Below are 14,122 nucleotides of genomic sequence, written 5' to 3'. Positions count from 1 at the left end.
GCGTGAAGGAGGGCAAGGCAGTAGGCCAACCTGCTTGCAGCAGGGGCTCTCTGTGGGGAAGGGTTGAGGAACAGCACAGGCCAGGAGGAGGGAGGGCCGGATGTGGAAGACGGCCAAAGCCAGAGAAACTTGAGTTGCTGGCTTCCTTCCTCTGTGGTTAGTCAGTGCCTGCCTTTGGGACTTCTACTTGTAGTTTTGTACGCTTCCAGGAGGCTCACAGTTGTACCAGATAATTGCAGGTGTGCTGCACCTGTGGGAATCATGTTATATGCAGTCTGTGTGGTTAACCCTTTTGTCTTTGTGTCTTGTAGGCTCTGACTGCTCTTGAATCCTTGACATCAAGTAAGCAGTATGTTGAATACCAGGATCAGATATCACAAGCTGCACAATTTATCAAGCATCCTGGCCATTGCCTCCAAGATGGGAAAAGCTTCCTGGCTCTTCTTGTTAACTGTCTCTATCCAGAAGTGCATTATTTGGACAACATACGATAGTAACACTGAGTATGTCAAGAAACGCTGTTGCCGTTTATGTTTACATATAACTTTGCTGTTGCACAAGTAACTTCAAGGCTCAGTCTCACTGCAGAGCTCGGTTTGGCCAATGAGTTAGTTGACTGAGATGTAAGTCGGGAGGCACTAGATAGTTCTGTTGTGCATGTGCACATGCATGTGTGTGTGTGTGTTCTCAGTTCTTGAAACTTCCCGGGGCCTTTTTAGTTTCTATGTTCACCCAACAGGAGAAACTTAGGGTCGCACTTGGACACAGAACCACTCTCAGCTGTTGGGTCCCCAGTCACCTCATAGGACCCTGCGCGGGGCTCTTTTTGGGTCTCCATATCTGTCTTCCCTGTTTTATTTAAATCTCAAGACTGCTGTGCCAGATCTAACTGCTTTGGGAATCATGTAGAACCCTCACTTTTGAACCCCATTTGTGTTCCTTCAAGGTAAAAGAAGCTTGGAAAATTTCTGCATTTCTCACATGTGGGGAAATACACCAGCTTAAAAGTATCACTTCCTTCAGAATGGAGATAAGAATGCTGAATTAAAGTGAGTCATTGTCTAAAATGTGGCCACTTGATCCTGATTGTAGTGGACAGCAGAGATGGTGACAAATCCATTTCCGTCCAGCTGTGGTCCTCATGGAGAAGGAACGCCCCTGTCAACTGAGGTGGCACGCTGGTGGCGTGTGATGAGCACACTGCCCAGGCGTGTTTTGTGTGACCCCCATGGTGGAGAGTATGGTCACTGTAGACATAATCCCTGTGGAACCTACCCTGGCCCATTCCCTCATTCGCGTCACTTCCTCCGTCCCTGGAGACATCAGAGTTCACAACTCTTTTTAGACACCAGGCTTGAAATCGGAAGGCCTTGCTGTCTAGAGATACAGAGTCTGAGAACTTGATGCTCTGGTCCCTGCGTGTTTCTTCATCTGCATTTAAACTCAGATGAAGTTAGCACACTTGCTAAAGCACTTGTCCGTGGAAACTTGGCTTTTCCCTTTAGCCCTGTGCCTTCTGTTGGTAACAGTTCACTCATTACCAGTGCCTGTCTGTAGTGTGCGCCAGCTTCTTGCTCTCATCATATCCCCCCTGGAATGAACAGTTTGGCTTTTGTCTTCCTAATTCTCTTGGCTCAGAATTGATTTTGTTTGTTCAGCTTGCATAATATGTCTTCTGTTCATGAGTTACTTATAACCCAAGGATATTTACCTAAAAATATCTGAACTGAGAGCTCTTAGCAGGGGGTAGGGATCTAGGTTAACGGAGTGAAAATCTGCTTTCACATATCCTTATAGAGCGCCTCCCCCAACATGTGGACGTTGTGCGGGAGCTGCTCTTCATTTCAAACTTCTCTCGTTGGACTGAACACTTCTGCCTCACAGATAGAGGTCATCCCCGTGCAGCCTCCAAGTCTGTGTAGGTCACGAGGTGGCCATCTCAGAGGGGCGCGTCGCAGAGCTTCCCTGTGCTGTGTAAGAAAGCGTTAGAAGCTGTGAGCAGTTCGGTAGCCGATTTGGCAACAAAGATTTTATGACAGGAGGGGTTTTGTGTGCTGTTTTCTCTGAGGAAGCTGTAATTATTGATATCCTAGAATGTGAAATTTTTGAGTGACAGTATGTACATTTTAAAGAAAATTATGATTAACCTATTAATTTTCAAAGGTTTGTAATATTTATAATGTGTTTGGTCTGTAAAAATTATAAAAAATAAAATGAATCTTTGGTTGTAGCTGGCAAGAATATGAATTTTAGGGATCTCACAGTATCTTGTCAAGTATTTCAGTTAAAGTTGATGCAGACGTTTATGCTTGATGCCCTCTATTTTATTTGACACTGGAACTTGATTATCAGAGATGGTCAGTGAACGTGCTTCCTCTCTGGCTCCCTCGGACTTAGCAACAGTGGAAGCTCGGCTCACCGCGTAGCCTCGGAGCGCCTCTGGGCCAAGAAAGTGCTTTAAAGACAGTGAGATAGTTCAGAAGGTGGCAGTGCTGCTGTAGCCTCCTGGGGCAGAAGAGACTGGCCTCCCCGTTGGCTTTCAGCAGTAATGCGCCTTGGCTGCCAAAAGTAGTCGGGCATGCCTGCGGAGCGCACAGGGCCCGTTTCCAAGACCGTTACCGTGTGGCTGTGTGGATCCGGCTGGACCCGGGCCGCCCGCCCCAGGCAGTGCTGGAGGCGAGCTAGCCCACACGTTCCCGCATGTGCCATAGGTGGCACCTGCTTCGGACTGGGATGTCTGGCAGCTTCCTGGTCGATGACAAGCTCCTCCCCTGTGCTGCTCCCGTCTCCCCGCCACTCTGCAGCACATGGAGGATGGTCGGAGAGGCACCGTCTGTCTCCCCCCTCTCCTGGCTCCTGTGCCTGACTGTGACAGGTGAACACGGCGGAAAGCTGGGGGGCGCAGACGCCGAGGACAGAGGTTGTGCGGATGTGAGTGCTCAGCCTGATGGGGGAGCTAGGACCCACCCGGCATGTTCCCAGAGCTCCTAGGCACGCAGAGAACCTCATGATCTTTGGGGGCTCAGTCACATCTTCCTGGGGTTGCCGGAGTCACTCAGTTCTGAGGCGGGGGCAAGCTTATCCAGAAAATGCAAACCCCCAGCGTAGCCTAACCTCGCTTTAACCAAGTGCCAACCCCATTCCTCCCGATCGGTTACTAAAGTCAGTATGTCCACGTTGTACAAGGTAGAGTGTCCATGCCCTTTCTTCCTTTTGAATGAAGGTGATACATAGTTTTCTACTGGGTTTTTAACACGAAGATTAATGATTTCTTCTGGAGCAGGAAGCAAATGCTATAGAATCGTGACTTTTAAAGTCAGCAGGGACATTACAGTTCATGTGGTCCCACTTCTCATTCAGCAGGGATCCCCAGCCCTGCTCTTCCAGCCTCCCCTCCTGACCCCCTCCTGCTTCTCCTCTGCCCTTCCCTCCTCCCCCAGGCCAGAAGTCCCACCCGTCGTGGGCAAGCCCAGGTGGCCAGTGGCCAGCTCTCTGTAGTTCTGCTTTATGTCGTGCAAAAACTGGCCTGATAACATTGGTAATTGGCGGGAGGAGGCCAGGCCGGGGCTGCTCTTCTTCTCCTCAGACAAATCTGTCAACATTTCCAGACCTCATCACACCTCTTAGTCCACCTCTTAGTCTTCAGGCTAAATGCTTAGTGCCTTCAGTTGGCCCTCTTTCCCCCAGTGTCTAACAGGGCTGCTTTTGGGGAAAAGTGCCCAAGTTAGCCCATGGTACTCCAAAACGGCTGTGTCCGTGAGTAGCCAGGCCGGGACTCGGGAGACGAATGAGGCTCCAAGGGCACAAACTGGAGGCAGCCCTCACCTGCAGGCCTCTGGAGAGTGTGTTTCCTTCCGCTCGGTGCCCTCTGCCTGGCCCCTGGCCTGGGGTCAGTCACAGCATCGAGGGCCAGACAGCCAAGTCCACTCACCAGGACCCGTGGACGGCATCGGCTCTCAGCAGCTGTGCCCATGGTTGGCACATTCAGTTAGTGAATTCAAACTCCAGACCTTGCTTTAACATCAGTTCCTGCCACAGACTGGTCTCCTCGCCTGTCTACATGATGGGCTTATAACAAGACTTTGCACCTATCCTTTAAAACTGCTCACTTTGGACCAACTTTATGGCTTATTTTGAGGTAGTAGTTGAATTTTTTTCTGCTCAGTTAACTTTGTCTAATTAAACAAAATGGAGAGTATAATGTTGGAAACAAACATGTTGCTTTTTTTTTTTTTTAACTATCTTCGTACTGATCTTCCGTTTGAATCTGGATTGAGCTGGATCAAGTTCTTGGCTTACAGCCAGGCGCTCATACTGACCTTGTTCTGTCCGTGGTGACCCTCACACTTCATAGACCCACCACGTGTCCTGGAGAAGCTATAGTTGATGCTTCCTCTAGTCTGGATAGGTTTCTGATTTCTGATGACAATAACTTGAAAAAAGCAAAATTAAACTACTGACCCCGTTTTGGGATAATGAGATCACTTAAGGAATGAATGTTGTTTATTGTAACTTTTATTTTTTAATGTACAGATGTAATATGTCTCATTGAGCACTGAAGGTTAGAATTTATTTTTCTTTCAATGGCTTAAAATCACTTATGGGGCAACAAGTACTTCCTATGTGTGTTTGACCCTTTCCTTCCCACATGTCTCGTGTGGCCTTTAAAAACCACAACTCATTTGGTCATTAAATGTGCAATATTCACTTCTTATTCATTGTTCAGCATTTTACATTCTTGTACAAAGGATGAGTTTTTATATAATGATGAGAAACAGGGAGAAATGAGAATTGGTTTAAGTAAAATTCTGCAAATAAACCAGATACAAATTTAATTCACACGTGGTGGACATGTCTCGTTTTTCGGCAAGTTGGTTGGTGGGTCTTTTCATCCAGAAATCACAGTAAGAAAAAAGTGAGATTAGAAAGCTGGTAGTGGGTAGAATCTATATATTGTGACACGTCACCACGCCGCACTCAAGGCCTCTTGTTTCAAAGAGAATTTAATGCTTGGGGGTTTAAGGACTGGCAGAGACAGGAGGCCCGCTGGTGATCCCAGAGAGTTCAGGAGAGCCCTGAGAGTCTGACGTGGTTGTGACCTCAGGAGGAGGAGGGACAGGAAGCTTCGGGAAGGCTCCACTGCCCCACTGCTGGTGGGTGGGGGAGGGGCACCTCGGAGGGCTGAGCTGCCAGGGGAGGGCCTGGAACCTGAGCTCTTTCCTACTGTTCGTTTTCATTAACATTTGTAAGACATGTCTGGAATGGGCCAAAGTATGGTGGGAGGGTCTGCACTTTTGGGATTAACATCAATTTGGGATTTACCCTAGACAGGACCCCTTCCATCCTTGTCTAGGTTTGGCTTCCTTTTCCAAATAGAACTACAGGATTAAGGGATTGAAAAGTGGATTCGATGGGGCGCCTGGGTGGTACAGCGGTTAGCGTCTGCCTTCGACTCAGGGCGTGATCCCGGCGTTATGGGATCGAGCCCCACATCGGGCTCCTCTGCTAGGAGCCTGCTTCTTCCTCTCCCACTCCCCCTGCTTGTGTTCCCTCTCTCGCTGGCTGTCTCTATCTTTGTCGAATAAATAAATAAAATCTTTAAAAAAAAAAGAAAAAAGTGGATTCGAGGCCAGCTGTGCCACTTCCTTGTAGTGTAGGAATCCGGTTACCTGTCTCTAGACCAGCGGGCTTTCTTGCTGGGACATGCCCACGGAAATGCAGCTGGAAGTGGCCCCTGGCACCAAGGGACAGCCCAGAATTAGAGAAGGTCTTCATCTAAGGATGAAGGAGCCAAGATCTTCCTCTGAAATCTCCTCTTCTGAAGACAGTGCTCTTCCCTGTTGGTCTTCCTTTGTTAGCCAAACCCTTTTAGGAGACAGCCCTGCATTCCTGGTCTGTTGGTCAGAGTGACCAACATGGCCTCTCACCTGGACAGCATATTTTAATATCGCCTAAATTTGTGGCTTAGACCAGATTTACTATGGACTTTCCGCCTTCCCAGGCTGACCTGCTCCCTGCCTTGTCTTCTTAATCAACCTTCCTTAAGGCTCCCCTGCCTACCTTCCCTTTCCCTTCCCCCTCCTTCCCACTCTTACCCTCCCCCACCCCCCCTCCTCCTCCTTTAGTGGAGGTATGGAGGTGAGTGTCTGGGCAATCTTCAGCTATGGGGACCCTTTGAGGTCACTTGCACACAGGACTTGGGGATGACTGTCAAGACAAAGGTCTGGGGGCCCAAATCCAGGGAAACCCAGAGAGTTCCAATCCCAAGTAATTCTGTATCCTTATATTGGCAGATCATGTTTTTCTCCCTTTAGTTCGTAAAACAGGACACAGAGGAAGGGGCACAGGAGAGGAGGAAAGCCTGGGGAAGAGGAGGTGGCAGGTGGATGTGGAAGGAGCTGGGACTGGACCACTTTCCTCCTGGAGATTTCCCCTTCATTGTAAATGAGCATAATTGCAGCCTTTCTTGTTCCCTGGATTTATAGCGAGAACTCCCTGAGGTCACAGAGGTGGAGGCACTCAGGAAATGTGAGGGGCTGCTGTTGTTGGCGGGGGGCGACCCGGTGTCACTGACCTTAGTGGCCAGTGCTGGCGGTGGAACAAAGCCCGAGACCCCAGACTCTGGGTTCCTAAGGTCCCACTGGCCTGAGCCCCTGTGAATGGTGGGGCCCCTGCTCTCCTGTCCAGGCTGGCAAGGGGGCGGTATGTGAAAACTCAGCCCCACTGTGCGTCACTTCCGTTCCCAGGCAGGGCCTACTTTCAGTGTAGATTCTCTCACAGACCGGGCTTCTCCCGCAGACACATCTCCGTATGAAAGTTAGGTTAGCTCCTCAAGGGCACGGAAAGTGTGTTGGGCTGTCGGCGGGGCTGGGTGGGCATAGGGCCACTGTCATCTCTTCGTCCTGCTGCCTGTCTCCAGGGGCCGTTGGTGGGAGGCCGTGGAGGGCAGTGTCCAGGCTGTCAGAAGCCCTTCTTGGGACATACGGGCTCACGGTCCCAGAGCACTGTACGGAGGAAGGGAAGGTTCTAGCTGTGTGCCCTGGGCCACACTGGGGAGTCCAGTCTTGAAAATGCCAAGTCTCTTGGGCTCTTTGCGACTTCTCTGGGGCCCGGGGACCATGTGCAGACTGTGTGTGTTGCCTGTGTCTCTGGGCCTTGCTTGCCTGTGACAGAACCCCCGTGCTCTTATATGGTCCGGTTGGGGACTGTGCTCTGTTCCACGGAGACCTCCTCGTGGCAGCTCCAGGCTCCCAGGGGTCTGGTGATGGCCAAGTGCAGCCCCCTTGCCACCCTCCCCTTCTGCCCCCAGAGCAGCTGCTTTCTCTGGAGATGAAGCAGGAGGCCGCCTGTGCACCATGAGCGAATTGGTAGAGGGAGGGCCAGAGGGATTCCCACGATGCCCCCACGGCCCATCACCGCATGTGAAATCACTCCATCAGAGGTGCATGTCTTTGAGGAATGCTGCCGCTGCGGTTTCTGAGAAGCCCTACCTCACTGCACACAGCACAGGAAGGAACACCGGCTGGTTAGCTTGAATCCTTGCAAGTTGGGCCCAGCCAGAGGGAGCCTTGGACTCTAGTTTGCTTCAGAGTCACCTGGAGTCAACTGAACCCTGGCTAGAGACAACAAGCTAAAAAAGCCATTTTGAGAACTGGGTAAATATGAACGTGGGCTGTAAGACGGTATTGTTCAATTATGTTAATTTGCTCCATGATGATGGCATTGAAGTTATGGGGGAGCATGTCTTGTTCTCCGGAGACGCAGCTGAGGTATCTAGAAGTGAAGTCTTGTGGTGTCTTGAATGGTTTACTCTTGAATGGTTCAGCCAAACGCACATGCACGTGCACATGCGCACACACATACACGTGCACGTTAGCAGATACGGCAAAATGATAGTAACTGTGGAATGTAGGTGGTGATCATCTTTTTCAGCTTTGTGTGTGTGTGTGTGTTGGAAAATTATCAAAAGACAAAGTTAGGGGCAAAATCACACGAGCATTTAAAGTTCCAGCGCCCACCCTCAGAGCCCACTTTCAGGAGGCCCGGGTGGCACTCAGAATGGGGATTTGAGCAAGCTCCCAGGTGCTCCTGACACAGGCGACCCTCCAAAACCACCGCAGAAACACGGCTTGGAGAGCCCAGGGTCTCAGGGTGGAAACCCCAGCCCCGGAGCGTGGCAGGTCTGGGGCAGGTGCTGCGTCAGGCCGGTGAAAGCAGCCCGCTGGGCAGTCCAGGGAGTCGGCACCATGCTGGGCAGCCTTCGGCTTCTCAGTGCTGTCGGGGGCAGCACCTACCATGTGGGAGACTGCTCTTGCTGCAGCCTCGCCTCTATCCTCGTGTTCCAGCAACTTTCAGCTGCCTCAGCATCAGGCTGTCCGACCACCCGGCCTTTGCCCAGACCGTCCTTTCTGCTTAGAATCACCTTTGTCCTTACCTTCCAATTTCCATTCTTCCCATTACACGTTCCATCTCCGTGTTCCCTCCAAGCCTTCCCGAGCCTGGGTCAGTCCTCCTTTCCGTGTGCTCCCAGAGCGCCTTCAGCATAACATTGCCCTTAGTGATTTTCCGCTTACTGCTCTGTCACTCGCTAAGCTGAGAAATCCTGGAGAGTCTTACCGTGGAGCCATCAGGACAGCTCCCGATGCTTCTGAGTTTCCTCATTCCAGGTACAGGGTAGGGTTTCACTGCCCAGCCCCTTGAGGCTGAGTGGGGCACGTGGCTAGTTCTGGCCAATGAGGCCTGATCTCAGGTGGGAGACCCTCTAGAGCTTTCTTTTTATCTCCAGCCCAACAATCAACCACAAGAGATGGTGGATCCTTGGGAGCCTGGGCCCCTAAGTACAATGAACAAAGCTCTAACCCCAGGCCGTGATGGGCGGGTAACTTTGGGGAGGATAAACCCTAACTGTTTTCAGCCTCTGTGATTTGGGGGTTTGTTGGTTACCACAGCACAAGCTAGCCCCGACTGACGGATATACACGCCCTCCTCATTTCTGCATCCCCAAACGCCCGGTCCAATTCCTAGCACAAAACAGATCCCTGAGAAAGAACCGCTGTCACGGTTTTTCTTGGCTGCAAAATAGGCCTCAAAGGCCATGCGGATGTTTCAAGCCACACCACCCCCGTGTCCCTCGCTTCTCCCCTGGTGATACAGGACCCTCCGCAGAGATGCCCACAGTATCCTCGTACAAGGAGGTACAAATGCCAACGCATTTTTGACAGTTCAGACTTCTGGATGGATCCCAAGTTAACCGTAAGCTGTGGACACCCACGTGCCTGGCAAAGGCTCTGGTGAGCAGGGGCACCTCGTCACCCGCCGCCCTGCTTATTAACTTGTGAGGTTCCCTCAACTTCAGGCCACCTCCCCCGACGAGCGTCAGCGAGGGCCCTTCCCTACTCTGCGTTACCACCCCAGCTTTGGGAAGAGTTCTGAGGGAAAGAAAGTTTGTCCCCATTGCCTCTTCAGTCCCCTAACTCTGTGGCCCTTGCTTCTTACCAGCTTGCCCTGGTCTCAAGCACACCTGCTCCCCCGGCCCCCAACCCCAAGGATGGCAGGAGCTAAAATGCATACACTCACACTGACGTGTGAATGTGGAAGGCAGCACCCCAGAAAGTCAGACTGAGAGGCCTCGGGCAAATGCGGTGAAATTGCTGGTGGTTTCGGACCTCACACGTCCGGGGAGGGTGCAGGTCACAGGGAGAGGCCACCGCTGCAGCTGCCTTACCCACAGGGCCCTGCAGCCCAGACTGCCCCCCAGCCTCACAGTGTTTGGTCCTTGAGGACAGTGGATCTGAGATACAGTGACATGGTGGGTGTTTCATTTCCTTTTCCCAGGGGTTCCCAGCTCCAGGCAGTGCAGAGCAGCCAATGGGGTCGGAGGTGGGCAGAGTGTGGGAGGCAGTCACAGAGGAGACCCCGGGAGGCAGGGGTGACAGGCTGTTCCTCACCGCTGAGTGGATGTTCCTGGGACCACAGGTTTACACAGCCCAGCCTCAGAAGGCCCAGCCCCAGGCTGGCTCTCTGGGTTCCCTGTTCTCAGCCAGCCTGGTGTGGGGGCCCCACTTGTCCAAGAACTCTCTGCACGTCCTAAGGGCGCCTGCAAGGAGGAGCCTGTGCCCCCCCACCTCCAATCTGTACACGGCTCTGTACTTCCCAAAGTCCTTTCACCCCATTATATCCTCAGGTCTTGACAGGCCGAGCGGCCAGGAGGGAAGAATACTATTGTCCACGCTCGCGAGTAGCCAGCTGAGACCCAGAGAGGTGAAAAATGTGCCCTGGTCCACACAGCAAGTCTGAGCCTGGGAGACCCTCTGACCAGTGTCCTGCCTGTTTTACGATGACGTTCTATGTAGGAAAAGGCGAGGTTTCTCCGTGAGTTTTGTGCTGGAGCTCACGTGCACGTGTGCACACACACACATATACACACACACTCTCTCTCTCACACACACACACACTCACACTCAAAATTCTGGTCCCACTGACATAAATATCATGAGGGCTCAGGGACAGACATCCTTGAAGGAGACCATTGAGCCTCTGTGAGTGGGGTCTTGACACCCTTTGTGGGAGGTCACCCAGCAAGGGGCTGCCAACGTGGCTGGGAGCCAGGAAGGGCCGTCCCAGCCAAGCCTGGCGTTGGCCTCTCCTCCTCATGGGGCACAAGTCGATGCCAGTGGCTAACGTCTTCATGGTGCACATGCGGCTGTGGGCAGGTCCCGAGGGCTCATCTGGCTCAAATTCTCATAGTTGGACTCCTGAGCCTGGGGCCTGTGGACAGGAGAAAGTTGGGTGACCACCCAATACACAAGGGGGGGTGCCGCCAATTGCCTAAACCATGCGCCAGCAACGGGCAGGAAGGGGAGCTGAAATGGGAGCCCGGCCCAGGTCCACCAGAGCTTGGGGGCTCACTAAGTTCGGAGAAGGGGCAGCGGCAGCATCTGCGGAGCAGGGAGGAGGCCACCACGGAGGACGGCCTCCCAGACCCTGGAGGCACTATCTTCTGGAGAGGATCTCCTCGGTGGCGTCAACAACCGTCTTGTGCCGGGTGCCCTCCACGCGGATGTCCCCAGGCGTGGCCTCCTGAGCTTCCGCTGCTCTCCTGACTTCTCCCGCAGGACGTCTTAACGGGCATCTCAGACCTACCTGCGAGCGCCGGCACCCGTTTCCCTGTCGTCTTCATCTCAGCCGGTGGCACCCAGCGTTACAGCGCCAAACCTGGGCACCCAGCTGCCTCCCTCGTTCGAGCCGCCCACCCGGCCCCCTGGTCAGCCCTGCCTTCCATCTTCCCCACCTCTCCCCTCACCACTGCCACCTCCTTCCGAGCAGCCTTGGCCAGCAGCCTCCTTGAAGCTCTCCTGGCCCCCGCTCTTGTTTGGATGTGGCCACCTGGGTGCTTCCCACCACCTGGTGACTTCCCCTTGGCCCCTTCCCACGTCTCCCCTGAGCCTGTGACCCGCCCAGCAGCCGCCTCCCTCCCCGGGGCTCTGCTGCGTGGCTCTGTCCATTTCCTTCACAGCTTGTACTTCAGAATCGAAGATGATCTTGTTTATGTGTTTATTAAGTTCTCCACAATAAGATGTGAGTTTTCGGAAGTTGGGGAATTTTGCCGTAGTTTTGGCACCCAACGCAGTGTCTGGTACATAGCAGAACCCTCAGCTTTCTGATTTAGGTGCAAAGCAAAGGGACATTGCATGGGTTTTCAAGAATGTGGGGGATGGTTGAACAGGCAGCTAGAGAGGGGCCTGGGCTGGCAAAATGGCTTCTCCAGCCTTCAGGGCACAGGCAGGGGCCAAGTTTTGGGAACGCCTGGGCTTGTCTAATAGGCCCTGATAGACTGTGTTCTGCCTCCCCCACTCCCCAGCATCCTAGGCACCCTGCCCAGGGTCAGTGAATTGGATTCTTTCTTCCACACAGACCTTCACTTGAACAGACCCTGAGAGAGAAGGGGAGCCTGGACAGCAGGGTCAGCACGTCCTAGCTTAAACCCTCTGAACCTCTAATGGCATTTTGTTGGCAAAGCCTTCAGCTCTGGGGGACACTGAGTGCCCGAGCTGGCTTTTGTGTGAGTCTGCCTGTTCTGGAATGCTGGGGAGCCCAAGAGACAGCCTCGAGGAATCACATCGAGGTGCAGACATAAGACAGAAAAATGACCCTTCAACACCAGGACACCAGGCAGGTCTGGGAGAGATGTCAGTGTGAGGCCCAGACTGTAAATGCTGGGGCAAGGGTGGGAAGAGTAGGTCAGCATGGCCTGGTCTGGCCAAGAAGGACTTGGGAGACTGAACAGGAGGTCTTTGGGAGGCTGCAGGGAAGGTCAAAACCCTGGTCGAGGCGCAGACCCAGCCCTGACCCTTTGCTTGGTCTTTCTTCTTATGCTATGAGCCCCGAGAACCCTGCATGCCTTAGCCAGTGGGGACTTAGACTGGGGTGGGTGAAGGCAGGTACTCACCGTGGCGGGGTGTCCTGGGCAACTGGCTGCTCTGTGTGAGGGACAGAGAGAGAAATGGGGGGGGCATGAATTTCCATGGTAGCCTCAGGCGACAGGCCCTGCTGTCCACCCCACCCCACTGTGGAAAGTGGTCTGAGGGGACATGCGACAAACACTAGCTAGCCGGCTATGAAGTGGCCTTAGAGATGACTGGGAGTGAACGATGAGAAGCATGGAGGAAGGAGTCGCCCAGCAGGAAAACTCGCCTTTTTGAAGACCGTGGAGCCCAGAACGCTTGGTGGGTCTGAAGAACGGGCAAGAAAAGACAGCAGAGCCACAGCAAAGGCAACAGCCAGGGCAACTGTGACAAAGTTTGGATTCATCCCAGGACAGCGTGAGGCCAGTGCTACTGACCTGGATGGGCTGAGTGGCTCTGGGAAGCACTCTCTGGAACACAAGCCGGTTTCCCATCCAGCTCAGCGAAAGCAGTGCAGGGTGGACAGCAGGTCCCAAGCACACCCTGCTAGCTCACACGTGCACACTTCTGCACCTGTCGCTCCCTCTGCTAGGATTACCATCAGCTCCTTGCTTCAGTTCCCGACTGGTGAAGTCTTCCCTCCTGGCCTATCCGGACGCCCCAGAGCGAGGCACGCTATACTCTGGGGCTCTGTGCTACCGGGGCCCAGGACAGCCCTCCTCCCCGCACACTGCAATCATTTGCTTCCTACTCAGCACCCCATTCAAGGGCATGTCTTACTCATCTCTGTCTTCCGAGCACCTACACAGCACACAGTAGGTCCTCAAGACACTTACTGTAGCACAAGGGAATGGTGCTATTTGGGAAGGCCTATGTGTGGTCAGAATCCTCGGGGAGGAGTCATTTATGGGGTGCAGGTGAAGGTTCGGAGCTATCCTTTTTGGGTCTCTATCTCCGTGTCTCTAGGCTAGAGGGAATTTCCTTCACTTCTCTGGCCTCGGCTTCGTTAGAGTAAAATGGGTTCCTGCTGGTTCCCCCCTCCTTGGCTCTAGCAGGGAGAGGAAAGCGAGAGGAGGCACAGGTGCAGAAAGCTTGTTGGGCTCAGTCATGCCGGGTGGTCGGCCGGCGGGTCTTACCTGGGAGGACAGCCCCCGCCCCGCCCCTCGTCCCCCCCACCCCTACCCCTGGCCCGGGGTGCACCCACCTAGGCGGCGGCGGGCGGCGGCGCGGGCGGCCAGAACGCCGAGCAGCAGCAGCGCTTTGAGGCCCAGCGCGCCAAGCGGGAGGGCGAGTGCCGGGGCTCCGGAGGCGCCGTGGAATCGGAACAGGTAGACGCTGGTCTGCGCGGCCCAGGCTGTTGGAGGCCGTGCACGTGTAGCGGCCGTCCTGCGCCAGGGCGGGCAGCTCGGCGGTCACCTGGTGGCCGTGATCCTGGTCCGGGCCCGGCACGGCGGCCGAGCCGTTGCCCAGGGCCGGGCCGGACCAGTCGAGGGCGGGCGGCGGCTCCCCCTCGGCCGTGCAGAGCGCGCGGAAGGCGTGCGCCGGGCCGGGCAGCACCGAGAGGTTGACGATCCGCGGGGCGGCTGCGGGCGGTGGCCACGGGGTCGGGGGAGAAAGCGAACTGTGGTCAGAGCAGCGGCGGGCAAGGGGAAGGTCAAGGGCAAAGGGGGACCCCTCCCGTCCCTTTTAGTCACCAAGAGATTTGGGGGCGGGGGGGG

The 14,122-nt window shown here is 54.1% G+C and overlaps 2 protein-coding genes across 8 annotated transcripts in view; one reads left to right on the top strand and one right to left on the bottom strand.

Annotated features, from left to right (window-relative positions):
- The window catches only part of EPG5 (ectopic P-granules autophagy protein 5 homolog), a 103,941-nt gene extending 99,102 nt beyond the window's left edge, over window positions 1-4,839 (top strand). For 6 of the 7 annotated variants that reach the window (XM_019798450.2, XM_034643074.1, XM_011223501.3 and 3 more), the window contains one exon: window positions 312-4,839. In XM_019798450.2, the coding sequence (XP_019654009.2) occupies window positions 312-494 (183 nt within the window). In that variant the 3' untranslated portion in view covers window positions 495-4,839. The remainder of the gene's footprint in view (window positions 1-311) is intronic. The other variant, XM_011223500.3, reaches the window with a different exon arrangement.
- A 5,001-nt stretch (window positions 4,840-9,840) lies between these two features.
- The window catches only part of SIGLEC15 (sialic acid binding Ig like lectin 15), a 12,974-nt gene continuing 8,692 nt past the window's right edge, over window positions 9,841-14,122 (bottom strand). Inside the window, 4 exon segments of the mRNA XM_034642204.1 lie at window positions 9,841-10,767; window positions 12,449-12,479; window positions 13,609-13,742; window positions 13,744-13,987. Coding sequence (XP_034498095.1) covers window positions 10,686-10,767; window positions 12,449-12,479; window positions 13,609-13,742; window positions 13,744-13,987 — 491 coding nt within the window. The 3' untranslated portion in view covers window positions 9,841-10,685.

This window comes from Ailuropoda melanoleuca, chromosome 14, assembly GCF_002007445.2.
Source record: "Ailuropoda melanoleuca isolate Jingjing chromosome 14, ASM200744v2, whole genome shotgun sequence".
NCBI classification, from domain to species: domain Eukaryota; kingdom Metazoa; phylum Chordata; class Mammalia; order Carnivora; family Ursidae; genus Ailuropoda; species Ailuropoda melanoleuca.
The sequence above is the reverse complement of the archived record's forward strand: the minus strand, read 5'-3'. Positions and strand labels throughout refer to the sequence as shown.